General features: G+C 36.3%; 1 protein-coding gene across 4 annotated transcripts in view; it reads right to left on the bottom strand.

Moving 5' to 3' along the window:
- PPP2R2A (protein phosphatase 2 regulatory subunit Balpha) overlaps positions 1-25,075 on the bottom strand; it is an 84,801-nt gene that overhangs the window by 13,666 nt on the left and 46,060 nt on the right. For all 4 annotated transcript variants that reach the window (XM_032389224.1, XM_032389222.1, XM_032389220.1 and 1 more), the window contains 2 exons: positions 19,087-19,184; positions 3,137-3,302 (listed from right to left, as the gene is read on the bottom strand). In XM_032389224.1, the coding sequence (XP_032245115.1) occupies positions 3,137-3,302; positions 19,087-19,184 (264 nt within the window). The remainder of the gene's footprint in view (positions 1-3,136; positions 3,303-19,086; positions 19,185-25,075) is intronic.

Genomic DNA, 25,075 nt, shown 5'->3' with positions numbered 1-25,075 from the left:
ATGCAGCTTTATTATTAAAGATTCTTTTTTTTTTTTTTTTTTTTAAAGATTTTATTTATTTGACAGGGAGAGACACAGCGAAAGAAGGAACACAGGCAGGGGGAGTGGGAGAGGGAGAAGCAGGCTTCCTGCTGAGCAGAGAGCCCGATGCGGGGCTCGATCCCAGGACCCTGGGATCATGACCTGAGCTGAAGGCAGACGCTTAACGACTGAGCCACCCAGGCGCCCTATTATTAAAGATTCTTATAAACAAGCTGTTAAAACACAAGGCATTTACTAGTGAACTTTGTATTACTCATCTATTCAAGACCCACAGTCAACAGGTTAGAGGTGGACATTTGTGCAATGTGGAAGAGTTGAGGAGAACTCAAAGAAAGCAAAAGGAGATGAACGAGAAAGAACAGTAACCAGAAGAAACATTAAATGAACTAAAGTTGTAAGATGGGCACTATGAAGTTATTTAAGTAAAACCAATTTGGGAAACACTGGACAGTTTATGATGACCATGGAAAGCCAATGCAAAGACAAAAGTAAGATTACTTTTGGTCAATCAAAGGTGGTATGTTTAGTCCTATTCTCCATCAATCTCCTACAGGATTTGAGTGAAAAGGCCTGTTACATGTAGGGGAGGAGGTATTATTGTGCTCAATCTCACAGAGACAACTATACCAAATAATACAAAATTATTACTTAGTTTTAAAAGATGTTGACATTCTCCATGATTATTTTCTCTCTTTTTAAACAATAAAGCTTTCCAGATATGGCTTAAGTTTTAGTCCTTCCATCCTTTTCCCGTTCCACCACATCCAGACATAGCACTCTGTAAAATCCCCACACGTGTTTTATCCTTCCAAAGTGGGCTCTACTTTTTAGCACAAAAAAAGTACCACAGCCCCAAATAATTGTATTTTATTTAGTATTCATTAATGGTAACAACAACAAAAGACAGAAGCCCTTTAAAATAATTTGTATTATTAATCAAGGACTTAAAATTTACATGGTAAACCTATTTGGGTGACACTGTTGTTTCCGTCTACAGAAAAATACTACATAGAGTCACATACCCGAGACCCAACCACTGGAATTCCCAGTGGTCTCTCCCTCCACTGAGCCTTTGTAGAGTTTACTGTCTAGAAAGGCTCATCTGGTTAAACACTGCCTTGCTTATTTCAAACCACAGAGAGCACGTGTATAAACCTGCATGGAAGACACATGTGGGTATTAATGGAGAAGTGAAAGGTAATTAAGATTTAATCCATGAATGAATTGAAATGGGATTTGTTTCCGAACAACACGGAGAAGGAGAGGAAGCGGAAGTACCTGAAAAAACAACTGGCTATGAACTGAGAACTGCTGAAGTTGGGTGATAGGTACGTAGGGCTCCCTTATCCTAGTTCTGCCTTTATTTTAAACATTTCCCTTTATAAAAAGAAAAGTAACTTATCCCATACAAAGTGAACTGCCAAAATTATTAAGAACAAATATCCCAATACATGAATTATGTATGTCCCACCAACACACTTACTTGGGGCATTTATTTCCAAAAGTAGAAACCATATAAATGATAGAATTATATTATGATTTGATGTGAAAGAGCAGTATGTGAAGTGCTATTTGAAATAGCTCAGTTTACCATATAAATTAAAACTGAACCAAGATTAGAACCCAACATCTGACATGAATAAACACAGTTCCTCCATCTATAATGCTCTAAGTCATAAGCTTTAAATCATTTATTTTTCTTTTAATAAGGAGAAGAGAGGTGAATGCAGTTGATGTGAGAAGAGGGGGGGTAGAGGGTTTTGGTGGGCTGGCTGGGGAGAGCTTTGACAATCAGAAAAACGGGCACCTAAGAGGAAGCAAACATGTCTGGTGTCAGCTAGTGACACTCTTTTATGGAATGCACTTCTAAGAATTTGACAGAGTGGGTGATGAGGCCTAAATGGGATGAAAGGGGCACTTGACATTTTCCACCATGTCACCCCAGAAGTCTCCTGAGTTTACAATCAGCAAACGGTAAAGAATGGTAAGGTCTAGGTTCTAAAGTCTGATTTCATTAATAGTGCCTTATGCCAGTCTCAAGAAAGTTCTAATTTAAATATTTTACAGACTATGGCTAACCAGAACCTGGAAGTCCCCCTCAATCACTCTAGTGGTTCTCTTCAGACCCAAGCCCGAGGATAAACCAAGTCAAAACAATCCATATGAAAAAAATTTAGAAGAACAAAAAAGAGGGTGCGTGTGTGGCTCAGGTCATGATCCCAGGGTCCTGGAACTGAGTCCCGCATCAGGCTCCCTGCTCCACAGGGAGCCTGCTTCTTCCTCTCCCTGTCTCTCATGAATAAATGAATAAAATCTTTAAAAAAAAAAAAAAAAAAGAAAGAAAGAAAGAAAAGAAATGTCCTTAAACTTGTCATAAAGCACTTTAAATTCTGGTAGTCATTACACAATTCTCTTATTTGGTAACTTCTCCTGAGCAGACAAAACAGTGTAAGAAGAAATCTCCCACCCATGAGGCTTGTTGGGAAGAAGGCAGAATGTTGACTCCAGTTTGTGTCCTTACTGAACAAAGGATCAAGTAGAAAGAGTGCTCCCCGAGAAAGTATCCTGGAATGGAGACCATCCTTCGATGGAGTATTTTGTATTTACAGTTTGAGATACTCTTTGGAGAGTTTAGGCACACTTTAACATTTATGAGAACTTACTACGCATACTAGAAATTATCACATTTACTACCCATAACAATATTATTACATAGATATTACCATCTCCAGTTTGCCAATGAGGAAAATTTGACTCAAGTGTTATAAACTGCTCAAGGCTACTAAGCCAAGAAGCGGGACAAGCGGTACCTGACCTAAATCCAATGGTAAGGTCCTTTTTTGGTTCACTACGACTGTGTATGTACCAAAAGAAAACTGACACCTGAGGACCTTTTTCATGGAATTTAAAAACTAAAAGAGAATAAAAAAGGGAACACATAAAAAAATTTACACATTCTCTATGGGGAAGACATATTTCCAAGTGTCTATTTGTAGAAATCTCTGAACACCTATTCCTCTTTGTAAAGGGGTAAGTATCCTACAGGATATATATAGATAGTGGGCATATAAAAGGAAAAAAATTTCACACTTACCATTGGTAGACAATAAAAACTGAGCAGCATTTTTCTGTGGTAACCACCTAATTTTGTTGATCTTTTCTTCTATTTCTAAACTTTTCAAGTAGTCAAACTCTGGTTCATGGCTCTGAAAGGTGCTGTAAACATTATATTCTCCTCTGCTATGAGACTGGATTTTGTTCTAAAATGGAAACAAAAATATTTGGACCATTGTTGAGAAATATTTCAAAAAACATGCAATCAATTCCAACAGACCTTGCAAAATTCTGGTTAATTACTTGCATCTTAAATACAATTATATTGTTTTTTATATTTAAGGCCTTCAAGGAATAAATAAAACAGCTTCCCCCAAAGAAGGGAAAATCTAAATAAAGCCCAATAACAATTAAGCCCAATTCAACAGGAAAAGTGACATTAAAATATGGATCAATTTGATTACTAATTTACCATTATATAATGGTAGAGGACTACTGGTAAAAAAAAAAAAAAATCTAAGCATCCTTAATGAGGGAGCTCACCCAAAAAGGCAAGATTAAATAAAATTAAAAATAAAAAGGGAAGATTAAATAAGACAAGCTTGTCAGAAAGAAACAGCTGGCCGCGGCTCACTTTCTTTCTCTGCCCACTTTAGGGTCAATCTTCAATCAGTTATTTAATATGATGTACTGGGGCGCCTGGGTGGCTTAGTCGTTAAGCGTCTGCCTTTGGCTCAGGTCATGATCCCAGAGCTCTGGGATCGAGCCCCGCATAGGGCTCCCTGCTCAGCGGGAAGCCTGCTTCTTCCTCTCCCACTCCCCCTGCCTGTGTTCCCTCTCTTGCTGTCTGTCAAATAAATAAATAAAATATTTAAAAAATAATAATATATGTATTGTCCTCCTCCTTTCTCATGCCTGTCTCTAGGTCATTTCACTGCTGAAAAACTCTGATTTAAGAGCTCTCACCAACGTTATGGCATCATCTGACCACAACTTCCCACCCCAAGACCACTGTTACAGAGCTCTGTTACTCATTAAAGTCCACATTCAGCATTACCCAGCAAACATCATCCCACAAACCCATCAACAATTGCCTCCGCTCCTTAAGTTAGCCTTCTTATGAGCCTAGCACAAACTGATGATTTATTTCAGTATCAGTGTGAGTGAATATAGTTTAAACTACTGGATAGAAACTACTTGCGAACTTCTTCAGTTAACACTGATACCTTCAAAAAAGTGTGAATTACAACCATGAAAGAATTTCATCTTTTAAACCTATTATCACATAATTAAAAACCTTTCCATCAAAAACATTAAAAGTCTAGTTCAAAGAAGAACCTACAGGAAAATAGTTTATAAAGGAAAGATATTACTGATAGTCAACTATTTTATTTTTTAAATTTTTTAAATTATTGTTAGATAGTCAACTATTTTAAAGTAAAAGTGAATTTATCAAATGAAATGTTTAAGATTACCTGATTATAAGAATGACTCATTAGTAATTGTTCTCCATATGGAAAGAAAACCTTATTGAATCATCATCTTAAAAGCATGTTTTGGGTTGTTTTTTTTCCAGTAGCTTGACTATCTGGATTGTCACTCATGGTTCAGTTACATTTGAACCCTCTGATAGCAATATCAATTATTATTGAGTGAGTCTGCCAATATTAAGAATGCAGGGCATACCACAAAAGATAATCCACACTGGGGATTAGTATCCTGGTCTCATTACCATACTTTCACACCAAATCAAATAACCCTACCTTTAAATAAGTATATGCTAATATTTCTTTAAGAAGAAATTACATAAACCTTCTATGGAAAATTACTGTTTTAAAAGGTTTGTCATGTAGATGTTGGTGAGGATGCAGAGAAAGGGGAACCCTCCTACACTGCTGGTGGGAATGCAAGCTGGTGCAGCCACTCTGGAAAACAGTATGAGGTTCCTTAAAAAGTTGAAAATAGAGCTACCCTACGACCCAGCAATTGCACTACTGGGTATTTACCCCAAAGATACAAATGTAGTGATCCAAAAAGGCACTTGCACCCCAATGTTTACAGCAGCAATGTCCACAATAGCTAAACTATGGAAGATGTCCATCGACAGATGAATGGATAAAGATGTGGTGTGTGCATGCACACACGCACACGCACACACACACACACACAATATTATGCAGCCATCAAAAATTGAAGTCTTGCCATTTGCAACGACATGGATGGAACTAGAGGGTATTCTGCTAAGCGACATAAGTTGATCAGAGAAAGACAATTATCTTATGATCTCACTGATACGTGGAATTTGAGAAACAAGGCAGAGGATCATAGCAGAAGAGAGGAAAAAATGAAACAAGACAAAACCGGAGAGGGAGACAAACCATAAGAGACTCTTAATCATAGGAAACAAAGTGAGGTTGCTGGAGTGGAGGGGGTTGGGAGGGATGGGGTGGCTGGTTGATGGACACTGGGGAGGGTATGTGCTGTGGTGAGCGCTGTGAATTGTGTAAGACTGATGAATCACAGACCTGTACCCCTGAAACAAATAATACATTATGTGTTAATAAATACTTTCTTAACCCATCTATTTATATAATAAATATATATACATTTAAATAAAATATTTATATATTTAAAAATAAATAAAATAAATTTAGAAGTGCTTTATCCTCAACACATGTAATAGTGCCTGACATATAAGAGGCATTCAATAAAAATTTTCTAAATGACCAAAAAGAATAAAGGGTGGTGCTGGTATGGTAAAGGAGGTTGGAATTAACCTGGTAATTAAGAGTATGGTGCAGAAATCAGAAGAAATGGGTTAGAGGTACACATAGTAAGACAAAATGATCTTGAAAACAAACTCTTAGTTAAAAAAAGTAGGAAACAGAATGAGATGTGAGATATAGTATTTTTCCTGTACACTGAAAATACAGTACACAAAATGAAATTACACATTTCAACAAACAAAATTCAAAAATATATAAAGGATACTATATCATGACACAGTAATGAAGCAAAGTAATGAAGAGAGTGTGATAATGACATAGTATTGACAAATAAACCAATGGAATAGAATAAAAGGCCCAGAAATAGCCCTGAATTACAACAAAGTAGCACTGCTGAGCCAGGATGGTCTTATCATTAAATGGTTTTGGTCAATTTGCTATTGTATGTAAGAAAATGAACTTTGACCCCTACTACCTCAAACCACTCATATAAATCGATTCCAGGTGAATCAGAAATATAAATGTGAATGTTCAATAATCAGGTTCTAGGACAACACTGCCCTAGACAGCTTTCTGTAATGGTGGTAATAGTCTGTACCTGTGCTGTCCAATATGATAGCCACTAACCACATGTCGTTACTGAGCACCTGAAATGTGGCTACTGTGACTAAGGAAATGACCTTGAAATTTTATTTAATTTTAATTAATCAAAATTTAAATAGTCGCATGGAGCAAGTGACTACCAATACTGGACAAGCACACGTCTAAAAGATCTGGCACATATGTCTTCCTGGACCTTGGCGTAGAGAAGTATTTCTGATACAAGGCAGAAAAAGCAGTAAGCTCAAGGAAATCATTGATAAACTGTATTGTTATTCAATACAATACAGTTATTCTATTAATAACCTCTATTTGTCAAAATCCACCATTGAGGGAAGGGAAAAGGTAAGACACAGAGTGAAAAATTCTTCCAACAAATATACCTGACATCATATTTAAAAAGTGTAAAGAAAATCACAAATCAGGAAGAAAAACGACAGACAAACCAGCAGGAAACATACGCACTTCACAAAAGATAATGTCCAAATGACCAGTAAACACATAAAAAGATGCTAAATCTCAGTGTTAAAAAAGTACAAATTAAAATTACAATACACTCAAAACCTCCAGAATATTTGAAATTATAAAAAGACTGACAACAACAAAGCATTGGCAAAGATATGGAACAGCCAGAATTTTCATATATTGTTCATGAGAATAAAATTGGCAGAACCACTTTTTACTCTTCTGTCTACCCCATGACATAATAATTTTATGCATGACTATGTGTACCAAAAAATACAATCAAGAATATTCATAGCTGCATTAATAGCCACAAACTGAAACAACCAAAATGTATACATCTACAACATAATGGACAAATTGCGGTATAGTAATACAAAAGAACATTATATAGCAATGTATGTGAGCAAATTATTTCTATACAAATGTAATACTCAGCAAAAAGGTCAGATACAACACTTACTGTCTGATTCTATTTATAAAAAGTTCTAAAACTATAGATCAAATTAAGTGTTAGAAGACAGGCTTATCAATAGGCTTATAAGGGGAGGAAGGAGAAATCAGTGACTTGGAAATGAGAAGGGTTATGTTGGAAGGGTAGGAAGTTCTATTTCTTTTTTTTATTTAAAGATTTATGTATTTCTTTTAGAGAGAGAGCATGCACGTGTGAGTGGGTGGAGGGGCAGAGGGAGAGAGAATCTCCAGCAGACTCCCCACGGAGCGCAGAGCCCCACTCGGGTCTCAATCTCATGACCCATGAGATCATGACCTGAGCCAAAATGACAAGGTGGACACTTAACCGACTGAACCACCCAGGCGGCCCATCTATTTCTTGACCTAAATATCTTCTGTGTGATAATCTACTAATGCTTTGTGTGCTTTTTCGAGTCTATTTCAATAAAGTGTAAAAAAAAAAATATAGCACACAAAAGGTGCAGCCACTTTGAAAACAGTATTGGGGGGGGGGTCCTTGAAATAAAACTACCCTGTGATCCAGCAATTCTACTTCTGGGTATATATTTCAAAGAATTGAAAACAGGATCTCAAAGAGATTATTCACAATAGCCATGTGGTGGAAGCAAACTAAATGTCCACTGACGGATAAATGAATAAAGAAAATATGACATACAAACACACATGAATATTACTCAGCCTTAAAAAGGAACTCCTATCATATGCTACAACTTGGAGGAACCATGAGGAAATAATGCTAAGTCAAACAATCTAGTCAGAAAAAAACAAATGCTTCATGATTCCACTTATATGAGGTATTTAAGTAGCCAACTTCATTGAAACAGCAAATGAGAATGGTGGTTGCCAGGGCCTGGGAGGAGGAAGGGGGCAGGAAGTTGTTCAGTGGTTATAGAGTTTCAGTTACTCAGGGTTGGGGGAGGTGGTTTCTAGTGAACTGTATGGTGGCGATACTGTATCATAAACTTGGAAACTGTTGAGAAGTTCCATGTTATATGTTATTTTGCTATAGTTAAATAACAATACAGCACATAAAAACAAAATACATATTACAAGAATACACTGAAATGATTATTCATGTAGGGAGAGGTGAACAGGAGCAGGTGATGTACAATGTACGTGCGCCTGCATACCAGTGTGCACAGGTTCGTTTCCTTGAAGAGGGGACCTTGCTATGTTATGTCATGTACTCAAGTAGGCCTCTGAGGTTTAAGCAAACCAAAACAAAATAGAAAACAATAATAAAATCCAATGGTGTTAGAACCAACTAACCATTTGACAAGAGGACTGGAACTTCACTTCTTATACAAAAGTAAATTCCAGAAAAAACAATTAAATGCTTAAAAATAAGTAAAAGCAGCAAAATAACAGTACAATGGTGAATTTCTATGTATTCTGACAGTGAAAAAGAACTTTTCAGTATAAAGAACAAGAGCAAAGAGCAGAGAAAGGCTGACATCTAAGAAGTAAAATATTTAAATGTTAAAGAAAGTATACCAGTAAGAAAATTGTATCTTAAGATAGCACATTACGGTCTTTCATATACGTCCTTAAAAATCACTAGGAAAATGCATCTATTTGACCTGCAGCAGTTCCTGCATGCTGCTAAGGTTTTTATTACAGATGCAAGAAAAAAAGTGTTCTTGTCCTTTCTAATTGTGGCAGCCATGACTGAACAGGAGAATACGGGGTGGGGGGGGGAAAATCACTAGGAAAAATATTAACACCTTTCCTTGAAATATGGCAAAGGTCAAAAGTTGGCAATTTATATAAAAAATGGTGAGTAAATATGTATAACTGCTCATTATCATTAGTAATCAAAATCAAGGAATAACGTTTTGTCCTTAAACTGATGAGTAAAAAAAAATGTTTTAATGTTCCTCAAAATATGGACAAAGTCATATACTACTGGCAGAAGTATAAATGTATACAGCTTTTCTGCAGGATAATCTGTCAATACTTACTGAAAGCCTTAAAAAATATAAATACTCAACAATTCCACTTCAAAGTATAACCTAATGAAAAACAATGTATGCAAAGATGTATCAATAACTTAACGCATAAACAACCTCAATGTCCATCAAGTGAAATATGAAATACTATAGAGCCAATGACATTCAATGGCAGATCAATGTCTCTCAACCATATTAATTTATGCAAAATGCTTCCTGCTACCCATCCTCTGCAGTTCCCACAAGCTACATGTTTACTGAACTTTTGTCACTTAAGTTAGAAAAACAGACTGGATGTGTTCTTCCAACTATAAAGGCACTCCTTTCCATTTAATGGTTACAACAGTCTCATCACTTCCCTGAGAATGAGATTAACCTGAGTAAACATCAACAGATATAAAAACTCAAAGTTATAGAATGACATGTTCAACACGATTCTTTCCCATTCTGCAAAACAGTAACAAAAACACCCAGAACACGCACAGACAAATTGGTCCTTACTCATGAGATGGGATGATTTGGATTTTTATCTTTTTCTTTGTGAAAATGATAGTTTTCATATTTTCCATGATAAACATATTAAGAATAATGAAGAATTAAAAACAATCTTGGAGGGGCGCCTGGGTGGCTCATTGTTAAGCGTCTGCCTTCAGCTCAGGTCATGATCCCAGGGTCCTGGGATCGAGCCCCGCATTGGGGCTCTTCCACTCCCTGTTCCACTCTCCCTGCTTGTGTTCCCTCTCTCGCTGTGTCTCTCTCTGTCAAATAAATAAATAAAATCTTAAAAAAAAAAAAAAAAAAACTTGGGAAAAAAGTCACCTGCTATTCCATTAACAGCTAATTCTAAATATAAATAACTGTACTGTGCTTTTACTAGCTTCCTTCTTTTTAAATGAAACTCTGAAAATGTAGGATTTCCTTTGTTCCTCGAACAATACATAAGTTTTAGAAAAAATTAAATGTATTTTAATCATCTCATATAAATGAGAATGGATATTTTTTAAGCTTCCAAACAGAACACTACTAAAACTTAGTTACTGTTTAGTAATGCTCCTTTAATCTTATATTTTTAACAGGCAATCATTTGTTTTCTATTTCAAAGTAGTTTAAAGAGTTTGAGAGTCTTGTGAAAAGGACCATTCAGGGAAAGTGAGAGAAATGGTACAAAATCAATTCATATCTGATAACAAACCACTATCAATGTAAACAAGTGGAACTCTCTAAAATAAAGCAAAACAACACAATCAATGATGTAAAAAGAAAACAAAAAAGAAATTTCAAACATTTTCTGAACTGATCACAATGACAGTGGTAGAATACTTCAAGATTTTGCAGGAACTTACTAAATTACATTCAATAAGTTGTGTGTGCCCCTTCATTTAGTGCCTACTATATACTATACTAAGAAACATGCACTTTAGACAACTTATTAGACTGTTAGGGAGTTGGTTTCTCTAGGATATAAGATTCAGCAGATGGACCCCACTTGGCGTTAGATTTAAAAAAAAAAAAAAAAAGGAAGAAAGAAAAAATTCTACTAATTTTGTCTGTTTTTACCTCACAGGTTCATTAAATGCAATAATCCTCAGACCTCGATTTCTTCATGTGTTAAACAGAATTTGAGAATCAAATGAGTGGGTAATGCTGAAGTATCAGTTTTTCTTCCAGATAGGGACCAAGTCCGAGCAATCCACATTATGCCTTTTAGAGACAACATGATACAGCTAAACATACAATGGCCTGGAATTCAAGGAGCCTAAAGTCAAGTTTCTCAAACTGGGAAACCTGCAACACACTTCATTTTGACCAAGTTATTTACTCTGAAAAGAGCATAAAGAGATACATGAGAAAGAAACAACTTCAATAAATTTCAAAACCTGTCTATACAAGTCAATTACAATATGGGAAAAATGAGGGGCGCCTGGGTGGTTCAGTCAGTTAGGCGTCTGCCTTCAGCTCAGGTTATGATCCCAGGGTCCTGGGATCGAGTCCCGCATTGGGCTCCCTGCTCAGCAGAGAGCCTGCTTCTCCCTCTTCCTCTGCTGCTCCCCCCGCTTGTGCTCACTCTCTGTCAAATAAATAAAATCTAAAAAAAAAAAATGTTGTTTAATAAAGATGCATTTAAAACAATCATTGTGAAAAGATCTTCAATAAGGACGTTGGAATAACCTTCCTGTCAATTTGGGAGTGGGCAGGGGAAGTAGAGGAGGGGAAGATCTCTAAATCATATGAATTAGGGTAATAAACTTCAACCAGATAATGAATTGAAATGGGAACAAATGAAATATGAGTAAATGTCTAAGTAATTTAGAGGCAGGAAACCAACAACAAAAACAAACAAAAAAGTAAACAAAACTTAAACGCAGCCAATCTATAAAACTGCAAAACACGGCCTCATGAAAAAGCTTATATTCTCCTCACAACACATGGCCTATACGAATCAGTTTAACAAATACACCATCACAAAAACAGGGCATAGAGCAAACAATTTTAAGAATTGCAAGTATTAAGAGGTTAGGTAAAACTAAAACCCAGTAAAAAATACCTTTTTAACTACCAATTTGTTGATTTTATTTCTTATCTCTATTGAGAAATTTTTGGTTGAACTATAAATTGGTAAAATTTACTAGAAGAGATTTGGTCAATATAAGACTAAAAATGTTCACAACCTTAGCTCCAGCTACTTAACTTCTATAAGGTTCTAAAGAAGTAAAAAGTACTCCAAAGATTCCACTACAAGAATGTTTTTATAGTGTCATTTATGACAGAAAATGAACAGAAAGCAAGAACTAAACACTCTAGGTGGTATCTAACAATAGACTACATTAAATTTCAGTACATGTCTGTAATGGAGTTTCATATAATCATTAAAGATGATTTAGAATCTTTGACAACGTGAAAGGTCTTTACATACGTTACGTGAGGAAAAAAAAAAACATACCACCCTACATGTATTATAACCTCATTTTAGAAAGACAAAACTTTAGTAACACACCAAAAATGTTGTTTATGTTTGGTGGTTATAGGTACTTTCTTTGCCCCTTGACCATATTTCCTAAACTATCTACGATGAGTATGAGGACATTTTTTTTTTAAAGATTTTATTTATTTCAGAGAGCGAGAGCGAGCGAGAGAACAAGAGCAGTGGGGAGAGGGAGAAGCAGGCTCTCCGCTGAGCAGGGAGCCTGACTCGGGGCTTGATCCCAGAATCCCAGGATCATAACCCAAGCCAAAGGCAAACGTCCAACCGACTGAGCCACCCAGGCATCCCCACGACTTTTTAATTAGAGGGAAAAAATTACTTGTAAGAAAAATGCAATGAAGAATACGTATTGTATGAGGTTGAGGAGAAGATGGCAGAGGGAAGAAAAAGTAAATTCTAAAATTACTGGGTATTATTAGTTTCATAGATTTCAATCTGTTTTTTGTTGTTGGGATTTGGGGAAGACAATGTAAGAAATATGGTTAATTCAAATTTCTGGGCAACAGGTAAAGTGAAAAAGTAATTTTACTTTAATATGTCAAAACATCCTTTCAAGATCTAATCTAGTGTAGAAAAATAACACTTAAAGGAATTCTACTTTGTCTAACAGTTGTTTAGTGACATTCATATATGCTCAGCAATCAGCAAAGGTACTTTAAATGATAATCCACTTTTGAAAAATACAATATTCTAAATGAGACAGAACCTCAAGTTAGTAGGTAGTTGATAAATGTGTGACAGCTGTTTGGATAGAAATGTGGACAACAGACAGCTGAACAAGAGAGATGGCTGGATGAATTCATGAACAAACAGAAATGAGGTATTTAAACTCTCAATCCAAACTCTAATTTTTCCCTCCTTAAGCCTACCACAGAGAAGACATCATTCATTAATGGCTACTATTAAAAAGTCAAGATCCACTACTTTCCTCATTACTATAAAGTGATGAAAATGATTTTCCTGTGTGATTTATACCACTTAGGCTCATTACTTAAGAGAAGTCAGATTTTCTTCATTTGTTAAAAACAATATTCAATGTTGTGGGTATTCTTCCCATTTATACAGAATTAGCTTTTACACACCTTTGCTAGATGTGTGATCTTAGAAAAGTTGATTATCTTCTCTAATCTCAATTTATAAATTGGTAATAAACTGAGCTACAGATAGGAAGTGTGCATACATCTTTACTATTTTGCTGTGAAGATTAAGTTAAGATTTAGCGACCTTGGCAGAGGGCCTGGCACAAAAACTACTGTTGCTATACTCAAGTCAGAATGGGAAAAGCCATGGGCAGGGAAATAGGACATGCTGATTCTAGAATAAGGGTTCACCTTACTAACTGTATGACTTTGGATGAGTAAACCTATCGTCTGGGCCCCTAATCTCTTTACTGGTAAAAGGAGACTACATTACCAGAGATTGTTAAGTTGGGGCCCACATAATACCTATCCATGGATAGAACCCAGCAATTTTGTGAACTTAGATGTGGTGGAAGTATACATATTTTTCCCACTAATGTCCAGCTGAAATTCAACATTTCTTTCAATTATGGATAGAGGCGATAAACCATCATATTAGCAGTACCTGTGACTTTGTCACTTATAGAAATGACATGTTTTAAAATCATACCCCAGCTGCTGTCCACAAAAAAACACGTATTACTCAGTGTTTTAACTCTTAAAAACATTTTTCAATATAGTTTCCTTCTAATTCTATGTATTTTATACATTTAAAACATTCTGAGAAGTCCACAGAACTGATTAGGCTGCTGAAGAAATCCATGACACCAAAGGTTGAGAACCCTTGAAAAGCCCTATAAATTTTTGCACTTAATTTCTACGAATGCATCATAAACATACAAAGATTTCAATACAGGCAAAATAAATTCACAGTTAACTTTGGCAGAAGGTAGTAGTAGAAAGGACAGAGAAGGCTTCTAAAGTGCCTGTAATATCCCATTTCTTGATCCAAGGAAGAGTTACACAAGTGTGTTTGTTTTGTCAAAATTCATAGAACCACACACTTGTGATTCTGTGCATTTTTCTATGTATCATATGATCTTGGGAAAACTTTTAAATGTATTTTTAGATAATATAAACTTGAAGCTGTATTTTGGAGCTTTTATCATTATCCTGGTAGTGGAATGCAGGCAATTTCAATTTTGCATTTTCTATCAGGTGAAGTCCCCAAAGGACTTTAAAAAAAAAAAAAAAAAAAGGAAAAGTGGAATCTCAGGCCTCCAGACATTCTGATTTAGTGGTTCTGAGACACAGTCTAGGAATCTGCATTTGAATATATGTTCCCAGGTGATTCCAACATTTTGCACTCTGAAAAACACAAACTTAGAATCAAAGAGTAAATGAAAAATGAAGATAGTGAAAGCCTGGTAGCTTAGAAGAGAAATCTCATTTTATAGATACATTGATTTGGAAGTTACCACAGTGGTATTTTCTTGAACTCGTGTATTCTTTCTATAATATTCCTGACAGATGGGCATCCAGCTCTTACGCATTTATTTCTACATACAAAAGAAACTAATCGTTTCTTCTCATGCGAATCTCTAAATATCAAGACTCTACATCATCTCTTCTCCTGGCTATTACAGCCTCAGTCCCTTTGAACCATTCCTCACTGACACTGCTAAATTTGCTGTTCTGATTGGTGCTCAGTAAATACCATGTTAAGTGAATGCTGCCACATCACCCTAGAACAGTGAGTGGGTTCTATTCCTTCACTTAAACATCAAACTAAACTCCTTTGTATAGATACTGAATTCTGTAAAACAACATCTTGTTGATTTTGAGCCCCATTCTAGTCTTTCCAAATAATTTAAAAAGAAAATCCAATCATATTAAACCCATACCCATCTTTTGTGATAAGCACGCATTTCTAAGGTTTCTTCTATATCCTGTTAAGGAGTTTTAGGAATACCACATAAGAACAAAAAGAGAGAGGGGACGCCTGAGTGGCTCAGTCGTTAAGCATCTGCCTCCGGCTCAGGTCATGATCCCACGGTCCTGGGATCGAGCCCCACATCGAGCCCCACATCGGGCTCCCTGCTCAGTGGGAAGCCTGCTTCTCCCTCTCCCACTCCCCCTGCCTGTGTTCCCTCTCTTGCTGTCTCTCTCTCTCTGTCAAATAAATAAAATCTTTGGGAAAAAAAAAAAAAAGAACAGAGAGAGAGAAAGAGGGGAGAAAATTACTAGCACTCCTAGAAAACAAAAAACAAAGGCTGTATAATAATCTAGGAAGAACTGAAAAAAAAAAAAAATCTCCCTTTTCACCTTTCTCCTTTAACTGTCCCTTTAAAAAACCACCCCCCAAACACTTAAACTTACCATGTACATCAGAAAGCCTCAAAGAAAACTGAAGTCTGAGCAGTCCAAAGTCAATAGGAACCAAGCTATTTCAACAACTGCTAACCACCTAATTTGAGCACCCATAAAAACAAAGCTCCTCTAAAAAATAGAGAACACCAACCACACCTAACAGTGGCTTGGAATCTCCCAAGAAAAACTTTATTTTCATTATCAAAAAAATACATCCCACCATCTACTTTGTTGTGAAAAGCTATTACATATAAGCTGTGACCTACTTTAGGACATGCTATAAACACTGGATTGGATATCAAAACACGATAGGTGGGATGCCTCATGGAAATCATCTTACCCTTGTGCCTCAATTTTCCTACATGACCTTATTCTATCAGGAGATTCTATCAAACAAAAAACTGTAAGAACATGTTAATTATGTTACAGGATCACCAGGCTGAAATATATTTGAACTGAATGAAGACCCTACCCTCTAAATAAATATCCAGTTTCCTTGGGGAAAAGAGGGACAGGCAGCAAGAGGTACCCAACAGGATGACAGGCAGGGGTCCTGACACATTTGAGGTTTAACAGAAGTGAGACAGAAAGGGGAGTTAAAGGTGTCAGTTTGATTTGCCAATTAAGTGAAGTTCTCACCCAGCGACAGGTGAAAAGATAAAGCCACAATAATGCAAATGCCACTGTTTTGCAAACAGAGCTAGCGCATCATCAGAGACTAAGAAATGCTCCACAGAGGCACCAGTGTGCCCTGAAATATATGAATAGCTGTGATTGTTAGAAGCTGGACTGAAATTTAGAAATAAAGTTCTAATTCCAGAGCTCTGATATTAAACTAAGCAATGTAACCTTCTGATACAACTTTTCCTGTGATTATCTAAAAACTAGGAAAGGACCACCTTTAAGTTATCTTCCACTCTTCAAACTATAACCCTGTTTTACAGATACAATAGGTGTGAATTCATAAAAATCTAATCTAAATATATTAGGTACTAATATAAAGATGCCTCTCGATGTAAGCAACACATACATTATCAGTGACGTAAACTGTCCTAAAGACAGCTCTATACTAGAAGCTCCAGTATAAGATATGGCTTAAAAATGCGGAAAATAAATTAGGTAACAGGCACCAAATTAATATTAACAAGATCAAGTTTCAGAGGAGGAAATCAATCATTACATCATTATTTAATCTATCACTTAAAAATACTGATACACTAAGTAATTCTCAGAGGACACACTACCAATCTGAAGTTCCAGATAATGAATTGGTCTTTAACTCTTTTTTTAATTTTATTTTTATGTTATGTTAATCACCATACATTACATCATTAATTTTTGATGTAGTGTTCCATGATTCATTGTTTGCGTATAACACCCAGTGCTCCATTCAGTACGTGCCCTCTTTAATACCCATCACCAGGCTAACCCATCCCCCCACTCCCCTCCCCTCTAGAACCCTCAGTTTGTTTCTCAGAGTCCATAGTCTCAGTTTGTTTCTCAGAGTCCATAGTCTCTCATGGTTCGTCTTCCCCCTCCGATTTCTCCCCCTTCATCTGGGAAAAAATGGTCTTGAATTCTCAAATGCAGTTAAGAATGATAGATACCAATGGCCCTCCTCAAAAAGTCATTTTGCTAACTCCTCCTTGTAAGGGCATATATTTTAAATATAAGTACTTTAGAATCTTTGATAGCATTTCACAAAAGAAATATCTGCTTCAAATTTTTGGCCTTGTTTCCCAATACAAGTAAAATGTTCAAGCAGTTTCGGTAACTCTGTGTTAGACCTTTTATTTACATACTATTTATATACATATTTACATACTATTTATATACACCAATTTAAGGTATTACTGACAGCCTTCAACTATTACTGAGTACATTTATCGACACCCTACTACATTTACTGAAAACTCCAAACACCTTTCTTTAAAACAAAAGCAAAGTGTAGACAAGTTATTAACTTCCAGGAAAAAAAACACTCAAGGGCAGAAAATGCTTATGGGAATGCCAGCTCAAATTCTGAGCGACAAAATTAACATTCATATTTTGGTTATCTAACATGAAAGGCATTGAAGAATACTGAAAAGATGACATGTCGGAAGTTTTGGATTCTAGTTGTTAGTTCTGCCACTAATCAAGTGATCTCTTAATATCTTGACTTTCTCATTTGTAAAGAAAGGGAAACTGTAATGATCTGTAAGGTTCCATTTCAACTCTTAAGTATTTCAAGATCCCTATGGTCAAGATTTTAGTTGCTTAAAAACAGGAACAGAAAACTGATTTTGCCCCCCACTTCCCACAAGAACAGTCTCTGACAAGAAAAGCTTGAGTCTTTCATATTGTCGTCCAACCAAAAAAAATAATAAATAAAAGGAGACATATTTAGTGTTTGTGCATCTTCTAATCAGACACTATTAATCATTTTTTTTTAAAATTAAATTACCTACCTCACTGGGGTGTTGTGAGGATTAATTCATTAGTGTTTGTAAAGCACTTTGAGATCCTCAGGTCAAAGGCGCTATAGAAGTGCAAAGTAGTAGTATTATTACTAGATTCTTTGCTTATTTAAGGAACTTCACAATCCTTTAAAACCTAACTCTCTGCTATGATTTAGACATCTATTTGTAAACCCTTGCAATTTATGCACATTACTTTAACTCTTTTTGGATATATAGACAGGGACAGATGTTTCAAAACAAATGATTTTTTAAAAAGGTTTCAACTTTGATCTACAAATGGAGGGAAAGAGCAAGGGAAAATCTAGTGTGACAAATTTTGTTTAGCATAAAATTTTAGTGAGAAATCTTGTCAATTAGATTTAGAAGTGTGCCTAAGCTATACCCAAAACAAAACTCACTTTAATCTCAAGAGTCTGCAATGAGAAATTCCCTTCTTCAAAGAGAAAAGGAAACAATTGTCAAATCAACTCATTTTAAAAGGGTACTGAGCTTGTAAATTATATTACATGGGTATACATGCAATTGTCATTTAAAACCGTTTTATTTAAACCACAGTAACAGTATTAGTATGAACTGATGTCAAAATAAGTGAGCAGCTTTTTCTTTAAACTAGCCTCCCACCCCCAATTACACAAAGCAAACTAGGCACTGAGAAGAGAACAAAAGCAATTTTGCTTTATGGAGTTTTTTAAGAGAAAAAAAGGGGGGGGGGGCAAGGCTTCAAAACCAGTTAAAATCTTGGATTAATTCCACCACTTCCCACTCCTCTCTCTAACCAAATCTTCTAACAATTAAAGCGCTGTGTTTTTAAATCAAAACCACACACACACACAAAGCTAAGAGAGGCAGAGCTATCTATCCACTGGATATTCTGCTTGAATAAACAGGTACTTCCTAAAAAAAAAAAAAAAAAAAAAAAAGCCAACATCCTCTGATGAAATACTTCAAGTTCAACAGAAGTTCTAGCCCCAAGAGCAACCTGAAATTTAAACTTTAAACACTTACCTCCTGCTCCTGTTGAAAGATGACGACTCTACCACCTTTATCTCCTGTTGCTAGTAATTCTCCAGAATGATTAAATTCTACTGTAGAAATTATATCTGCTGTATAATTGAAACAAAAACAAAAGATGATGTCAGTTCTTCTTTCCCAACTTACTAGTTTCAGAACTTAGCATGTTTTTCCTAACACGTTGGAAGCCTACAGATCAACCTGTCATCAGAAATAAGTAAATCTAAGATTCTTTCATGAATGTTTTGGTTCTCCAAAAAAACATTCTCTGCACAATAAATCAGTATGAGACTATTTTAATAACACAAGTAATAAATACTTAAATACTAGTGGTTTACTGGTATTTCACTAAAATGATGAATTTGTAATCCAACAATTTATGAAACATTTTGATAGCATCATTAAACATTAATTATGTTGCTAATTTTCTTTCTCATATACTTTTGATAAACTTCTTTATGCAAACCCAAAGGCAGCCTAGAAAATTAAAGCAGATATAACTGAAAAGGGGGGAAATTTTATTGATTTAATTTTATTGTTATGTTAATCACCATACATTACATCATTAGTTTTTGATGTAGTGTTCCATGATTCATTGTTTGTGCATAAACACCCAGTGCTCCGTGCAGAACGTGCCCTCTTTAATACCCATCACCAGGCTAACCCATCCTCCCACCGTCCTACCCTCTAGAACCCTCAGTTTGTTTTTCAGAGTCCGTCTCTCACGGTTCGTCTCCCCCTCCGATTCCCCCCTTCATTCTTCTGGGGGGAAATTTTAAATGTAAAAATGATTTCAGATGGAATTTTAACAGTAAAATTATTAATTCAAATTATGGCCTCTTAAACAAATGTCTGCAAACAGAACACACACACAGCAGAAATGCTTTGTGCTATGCACCTTCCATATGCACAGCTCTTCTCATGGCTCCCAAACACCACAAAGGCTACTAGAATTGGTCATGTTACACCCAAAGTCAGTGCTAATTTCACAGTAAGATCAAGTAAGTTATAGAGGTTTTCACTTGCTTTTTGACACCAGAGCCATTTTTCTAAAGAAAAAAAATCTAAGTTACAGAATTAGGCATTAAGATAAACAACTACACTATAAAAATTACCACTGTTAACTAACAAGTTCTTCACTATAAAGTAGTATGCCAAATTAGGAAAGACTCTGTCATATGCACTTGAAATAAGTAAACTTTTCCTACAAGAGAAGGGTCATTTTCCGGTCTATATTAGCTCACTGTAAGAATTTAAGCATGTTGACTTGATATAATAAACAACACTATATACCTTAAATCTTTAAATTACTGACCAACATATCATTTTATAGTTTTTAGTGATTTTTTTCAAGACCAGTTTGATTTTGGAAAGCTTTCTTCGCTTTTTCCATTGTCTAGGTCCAAGACACTTTACTTTTTTGGAACACTCTGAGAATCTACTCAAAGTTACACATGCTGTGCCAGAAAACTGCATATGTTTTAAGTGTGTACAAAAATTTGCATATACCTTCAGATGGTATGGACAGCACCCCACTTCCAGGTTAAAAACCCAGAAGCCCCCCATGGTCAGTGGTATCAGGAGGAAAGAGTAAGTTTAGTGTCTGCATATGTAACATAAAGGTGTAAAACTGAATATATAAACATAATATTTAAAAGCCATTCTATTTTTTATTAAGTTTTTTATTTTACTTCCAGTATAGTTAACATACAGTGTTATATTAGTTTCAGGTGTACAATATAATGATTCAACAATTCTATATATTCAGTGCTCATCATGGTTAAGTGTACTCTTAATCCCCTTCACCTGTTTGACCCATCCCCCACCAACTTCCCCTAACATGCTTTTTAAATTTTATTTTATTATGTTATGTTAGTCACCATACATTACATCATTAGTTTTTGATGTAGTGTTTCATGACTCATTGTTTGCGTATAACACCCAGTGCTCCATTCAGTACGTGCCTCCCTTAATCACCGGTTTAACCCATCTCCCCACCCCCTTCCCTCTAAAACCCTGTTTCTCAGAGTCCATAGTCTCTCATGGTTCGTCTCCCCCTCCGATTCCCCCCCTTCATTTTCCCCTTCCTACTCTTTTTTTTTTTTTTTAACATATAATGTATTATTTGTTTCAGAGGTACAGGTCTGTGATTCAACAGTCTTACACAATTCACAGAGCTCACCATAGCACATACCCTCCCCAGTGTCCATCACCCAACCACCCCATCCCTCCCACCCCCCACCACTCCAGCAACCCTCAGTTTGTTTCCTGAGATTAAGAATTCCTCGTATCAGTGAGATCATATGATGCTTGTCTTTCTCTGACTGACTTATTTTGCTTAGCATAATACCCTCTAGTTCCATCCACGTCGTTGCAAATGGCAAGATTTCCGGTTTTTTTTTTTGATGGCTGCATAATATTCCATTGTATATATATACACCACATCTTCTTTATCCATCCATCTATTTATGGACATCTTGGCTCTTTCCATAGTTTGGCTATTGTGGACACTGCTGCTATAAACACTGGGATGCACGTGCCCCTTCAGATCACTACATTTGTATCTTTGGGGTAAATACCCAGTAGTGCAATTTGACATGATTTATTTTATTTTTTTTTTTTTTTTTTTTTTTTTTTTTTTTTTTTTTTTTTTTTTTTAAAGATTTTATTTATTTATTTGACAGAGAGACACAGCGAGAGAGGGAACACAAGCAGGGGGAGTGGGAGAGGGAGAAGCAGGCTTCCCGCGGAGCAGGGAGCCCGATGCGGGGCTCGATCCCAGGACCCTGGGACCATGACCTGAGCCGAAGGCAGACGCTTAACGACTGAGCCACCCAGGCGCCCCGACATGATTTATTTTAAACAAGTACCCTCAGTAAAAATTATTTTTTTCTTTTTCAACAAGAAAGTTTTTTACTTGAAGCATACTTCAGAATACATGCTTCTAAAAATATATATATAAAACATTCCATCCAAGAAAAACAGAATACACATTTTCTTCAAGTACACACAGAAGAATCCCCCAATTAAATCACATAAAAAGACATCTAACAAATATTACAAATTTAAGAAGACTGAAATCATACCAAGTATATTTTCCAATCACAATGGTACAAAACTAAAGATCAACAATAAAACAATGTTGGAAAAGCTACACTGTAAATATTATTTAATATGTAAGTATTAAACAACACACTACTGCAGAAGCAATGGGCCAAATAAGAAATCAAACATAAAAGCCATTCTACTGGGTGCTCTGTACTGTACTTACTTCTGTACTGAATATGTTAAAGGGTTAAAAACATACACAGTCCCTGCACTTAAAGTACATTAGAGTACAGTTTGAGACAAAAAGTAAGTAGAAACTAACAATATCAGACAGAATATATGGACTCACTGATTTGAAGGTTAGGTTCTAAAATTGGGGAATAAGGTAAAAATCATACATAATAAAATTATCTTTAAATTCAAGCCCCTCAGACAAACATAAATTCTTTCTGCTATCAGTCCAACTCAGCCAATTTCCCCTACTGCAAGGCTAGTTTATGGTTTCTTTGGCTAATGCATCAAATGAACTACTTAATTTGAATATAAAGTCATGCTACACCAAAAATATCCATGACCTCTAGGACTCTCAACTTGGTAAAATGCTCACACCTAACAGCAGATTCATGTTCCTGTTCATCCAATGAATAATAGGCAGGGTTGGCTCAGTATTTAAATTATTTCATCTTTTTCCCAGGTACAAACTGTTGCATTCACTTAAAGAAATCACAACTTGTTAAGTAGATAAGCTGTCATGGCTATAACTTAATAAGGGATAAGTCAATGATGATGGTATCACTAGGACTGACTAGCTTCCCTGCTGAGTAGTGAAAAGCAGGAGGGACAGGTATACTCCAAGATGGGCTCGATTTCCAACGGGGGAGAAGTCTTGATCTTCCTTAGGTGATCTGGACAGGAAAAAAATCTAGAGATGATTAAGTCAGAAAGGAGGTCATTATAGTAAAAGGGCTGAAGAGAGATGTGGGATGGGGATGGTGGTGATGGGGAGTGTACATCTATATAATTCTTAGAAGACAGAACAAGGATCAAGTAGTAAAGCAGCCTTTATTACACTACCCTCCCCCCCACCCAGGTACTAAAGACAGTACTGATTGACGAAGCAATTTATAATGCAGTCACTGAACATGTGATGGGGAGGGGAAGCAAAGAGACGTGTGTGGGTCTGCGTCTGTGCGCATGTAAGAGAGAGAAGGTGAAGAGGGAAGAGGAGGGAGAGAAGAGAAAAAGACCAGTATTTTAGAGCAAGCTGCAACAAGAATAATAAGACATCTGTTCTTACATATGTTAACTAACTAGAATTTAAATAAAAATTTGAAAAAGAAAAAAAAAAAGACATCTGTTCTCACAATGGTCACTCATCCCAGGAATGGTTATTTTACAACAACTAGAATTCCAGAGTAAAGTTTATAAATGCTTAATACTGAACCACCTTTGCAGCAAGGGTACAAAATTTTAACAGGTACACTGGAGATAGGCTGAGGAATCCTAGAAACAACTAAGCAACTGGCCTAAGTATCTAGAGAGGCTGAATGTTAGGGAAGGGCAAGAACCAAAGATACCATACACTACGAAATCAACCCACTTTAAATCCTTTTGGAAGGAAGAGAAATAATGGGCGAAAGGTATACAACCTTCTCAATTTACAGATATTAAGATACTGCTGTTTGTTATTACTCATCTTGCCAAAAGCCAACGAACAAAGAGAAAACTTTAGAAATAGCCAACAAAACCACTGCTTAGCTGAATAGTGTAAAGCAACTGTATTTGGTGGAGGGGTGGGTGGATAGAATTGTGGCCTCCTTGCTGTGATTTTTATACTTCATGTATTTAATATAGCCATATTTCAGATAAGTAAATTATTTTCCTGGTTTATATGATGAAATTTAAATAGGCACTGTGTCAATGGCGTTCCTTTGTCCCCTCCCCCAAAACGAAAAGAGCTACCATGATTTCTGGATGCTCAACCATCTGTACAAGCGTAAGAACCATCAAATATACACAAGCACCTATTAAATCTCCAAGTCTGTGGATGATGCTTTTTAAGTTTTTTTGACTCGTGAAATGCCAAGATCTCACAGGGTCTCACTGAGAATATGACATATGAAAGGGAGAATAAAAGGAAGAAGAAAATCAAATGCTGCTTACAGAATCACAAAACATCCAGGAATCACTTATGAAGAACACTATGAAACCGAGCTTTGAACTGCACGTGCCACGGCATACTGGCACGCCAGGAATGGGTTATAAGTTTGACTGGATACTGCAAAGCACCCAAATCTGTTACCCTCCCATCATGAACAACCTATTTACCTCAGTGTGCCGTACTGAACGTAACTGCTTTCTAGGGGTACCATGATGGGCAAAAGGTGAGGAAGAAGCATGGCATGCTCCCATACCACACTATACCCCAGCAAGGTTGACCAAATACAGGGATCAGTTTTTGGAAAACTGTACTAAATCCACTTCTAGAAAACATATATCCTCCTAATGTTCCATACCATTTTTATTTTATTTTATTTTTTTTAAATGTTTTATTTATTTATTCATGAGAGTCAGAGAGACAGAGAGAGAGAGAGAGGCAGAGGCAGAGGGAGAAGCAGGCTCCCTGCCTAGGAGGGAGCCCGATGCGGGACTCAATCCCAGGACCCTGGGATCATGACCTGAGCCGAAGGCAGACGCTTAACCATCTGAACCACCCAGGCGCCCAATGTTCCATACCATTTTTTAAAAAATAGAGGTGATGACTGCAAAAAGTCCACAACAGTGCTGTTCAACAGAACTGCGTTAGAATGGAAGTGTCCTGTATCTGCACTGTCTAATACAGTCACCACAAGCCACACTTGGTTCCCACACTGAACAGACTAAGTCTAAAACATTACAGGGTGGACACTGACTTCTACTGCAAAGCCAAGAATGC

This window comes from Phoca vitulina, unplaced genomic scaffold, assembly GCF_004348235.1.
Source record: "Phoca vitulina isolate PV1807 unplaced genomic scaffold, GSC_HSeal_1.0 scaffold53, whole genome shotgun sequence".
NCBI lineage: Eukaryota > Metazoa > Chordata > Mammalia > Carnivora > Phocidae > Phoca > Phoca vitulina.
Note: the sequence above shows the minus strand (reverse complement) of the source record. Positions and strands in the feature narration are given on the sequence as shown.